Genomic DNA, 3,080 nt, shown 5'->3' with positions numbered 1-3,080 from the left:
AATATACTGAATATATTGAATGAATATGTGGCAAGCCAGGGAAGCAGAGCAGCAGGAAGGGACTTTGCGGCTTCCACGTTAGCTCCAGCTGATCCCTTCCAGCCTCGCCCTGACGCAGGGCTGTCGCTGCCCGGGAAGCCCGGCCTTCAGGACACCCTCAGCAGGACCCCAAAGGGGGAATGCACGACTGTCAGGCGATGGTGGAGCGAGTGCTGCACCAGTGCTGCTGAAGTCCAGTCCCCCCTGCTGCTACCGAAGCTGATCCTGCCCCATGAGCAGGACCCAAACCCAGGCCAACCTTTGCAGGAGAAAGCAAGAAGGAGAGCAGCCAGAGCACAAGAGTTTGAGGACAGAGGATAAGAAAACACAGGAGGGGCTCTGGGCAGCTCCTGGCATCTCTGTCCTCTGCCACCTCCCCAACCAAAGTTCTGTAATCACTGAGAGGCAAAAGGGCCACAGGCTGAGGGGTCACAGGAACAATTTCAAGCTCCTCCAGAGTCTCTGACTGTCCCAGCAGAGTTGGGAGAAACCACAAGGAAAAAGCTTTTCACAGAAAGAGCCCCTGGCTGCCATCTTTTACAGAGGGGAATCACATCCAGTCCTTGTGCTTGGAGGCACAAAACGAATTCTACTCTACTTCTATGTGAGATTAATTCTAAATATTCACATCCAGCATGAAATAAACAGTATGTCCTACCTGCTATGTCCATGACCACCTACCTTTGGGGAAAGCACTTTAATCAGCTCATTCAGGAACCTGAATTTTGCTATTTCATTGTGAAATCTTTCACCGCAGTTATTCACACAGGTCTCTAGCACCTGCAGAAAACAAAACAGTACCAAACAGAAACTGTACACATGGGTCTTGGGGAATTTTTAAAAATAAATTTGCCATTATAGTACTAAATCTAAGAACTTTCTGGCACTGCATTCACAAATACAAGATACCGAGGAAGTTGTGCAGCAAGAGTATGTATTTTTCCTTCATCCAACCTTCTCAAGCAGCATGTTTAAGTCCATCTGCTTTGTTCTACCCATCACTAATAACTTCTGGGCCACTGACCCTGTGGTGGGACCACAGGCCAAACAGCAGGAGTTGCAGACCACTGAAACACCTCAGCAGAAGGACACGGGAAGGAACAACAGCAGTTACTCCCTCCGTTATACCCTGGTTTCTGTATTCCTTGTGCAATGGAAAGTTGAGAGGGAGAGATATCTAGGAGAAAAAGAAGAGACAGCTACACCGTCTCTACCCCCCAAACTCTATTTCCAAGTTACTGCTGCCTCTCTTTGCACGTGGATGAAAGCACTTACTGTGAGAGCATGGAGAGCTTCCACCTCCTGAGGTGACTGTATTTTGTGGGCCAGCAGCCTTGGTGCAAGCGATGGGCTGGGGAGTAGCAGAAGCAAGTCAGACAACACACACGTTCCCAAGAAAAACAAATGATGCTAATTTTGCCCTGCAGAGAAGAGCAGCTGCCGGATTCACAACCTGCCACATCAGACACCCTTTCTCTGGCAGAGCTGGCCTGGGGTACACACACACGCACAAGGGGCGAGAGGTGAATTGAAGCAGCTTATGCGACCCCGCTGCTGTCTTCCAGCCGTGACCAGAGGCTGTCCCCTCGGAGGGAGCCAGCTGGGAGAGGCTGGGGGCTCTCCCTGGGCAAGCACAGGGAGATAGGGCTGGCTCTCTGCAGTCACAGGAGCTTTGGTTCACAGCCCGACCCAGCCTGCTGACCGCTCCTGTGCACACACGCTGCTGGGGGAGACGGGTGCCAGACTACGGGCTCTGAATGCACCCATGCCTGCTCTAAAGAAAGAGATGATCACTAAGCTTTGACAGGTCATTTGCTTAATTAGTTCCTGCTCCCTCCCACAGAGCTGAGACTGTCAGCTGGAAGGCGGGGAAGTCCCAGCAGAGATCTCCCACCTCTCTGAAAGGAAAAGCTGAGGCTGAGCTCACTCCGGGCTTCCCTGCAGAACCCCACAGCAGGTATCCTTGGCCAGTCTCCCAAGAGGCTGGTGAGGGCAGAGGCAGGACCTGCTGCCTCGTGGGTTGCAGTAAGGGACGTCAGAGCCCCTTCCTAGGCATCAGCCTCCACCACGTTGGCATACACCTCTTTGCAGCTTATTTACCCGCTCTTGTACACTCCGGCACTCTCGGGAGCAGCAGAGCCCAGCGAGCGCTCCCAGCTGCCTCCCCAGGCTCCCCACACCAGGGCTTACAGGTCCCATTCCCCCTGCAGCCGTGAGGGAAGCTCAGAGCCAGACGCACAGCCCAGAGCGAACACAAAGAGCTGTCTGTCTGCCTTACCCTTCTATGTTGGCGTTCACCTGGTCACAGAACCGCTGGATGCATTCCCAGTTTTCCTCGGGGATACTTGGGTCAGTGGCTTTATCTTAAAAAAAAAAAAAAAAAAGAAAAAACAGCCTCAGCGCGAGAGGCAGGCAAGTGAGCGGCACAAGGCAGGAAGCAGCTCAGACCTCGCACTGCTACCAGCTGCTTTAGGGCTTTTTGTAAAAGAGGCAGAAATGGAAGACGCAGGACGAGCAGGAAACAGCCGTTACTAAAATCTGCCTAAAAACACAGTCCTGAGTACACACTCCTAAAGAGTCAAAGTCAGGCACAAACTGAGGTGTTGAAAGCAGCAACAGCGCGATGTTGCTTTTAGCACAGAGCACAAGAAACTGTTAAAAAGCATTTACAGGCAGCTCTCCCAGGACCGGACTGCAAACCTTGCCGTGCTGGAACACAGGCACGGTTTACCCTTTCGCAACAGGGCTGCATGAGTGCCCATCCCAAAGCTCTGCCTGCTCAGCTGAACTGAGGAAAACAGTCTTTTTCGGCTTTATCCACTCCCCAGTCCAGCACTCAAACAGCTTTGGCAGGACTGGGGCCGAGAATGGACAGGAGAGATGGGGAGCAGGAGAGAGGCAGCAGGTTAAGACAGCACCCATGAACATCACCCTGAAGGGGGTCCGTGGAGGAGATGGACCCTTCTCCACAGAGCTGAAGCTGCTCCGGTGCCCACCCGGTCGGGGCTGGGGGCCGGGGCTGGCTTCGCCGCTGGCTCCGG

The 3,080-nt window shown here is 53.2% G+C and overlaps 1 protein-coding gene across 1 annotated transcript in view; it reads right to left on the bottom strand.

The window, feature by feature from the left end:
* GGA2 (golgi-associated, gamma adaptin ear containing, ARF binding protein 2) overlaps positions 1-2,402 on the bottom strand; it is a gene marked incomplete at both ends in the record, with an annotated part of 12,117 nt that extends 9,715 nt beyond the window's left edge. The window contains 3 exons of the mRNA XM_009583884.1: positions 721-819; positions 1,315-1,390; positions 2,318-2,402. Of these exons, the coding sequence (XP_009582179.1) occupies positions 721-819; positions 1,315-1,390; positions 2,318-2,402 (260 nt within the window). The remainder of the gene's footprint in view (positions 1-720; positions 820-1,314; positions 1,391-2,317) is intronic.
* Between the last annotated feature and the right edge of the window lie 678 nt (positions 2,403-3,080).

The sequence above is a fragment of the Fulmarus glacialis genome, unplaced genomic scaffold (assembly GCF_000690835.1).
Source record: "Fulmarus glacialis isolate BGI_N327 unplaced genomic scaffold, ASM69083v1 scaffold36478, whole genome shotgun sequence".
NCBI classification, from domain to species: domain Eukaryota; kingdom Metazoa; phylum Chordata; class Aves; order Procellariiformes; family Procellariidae; genus Fulmarus; species Fulmarus glacialis.
The sequence above is the reverse complement of the archived record's forward strand: the minus strand, read 5'-3'. Positions and strand labels throughout refer to the sequence as shown.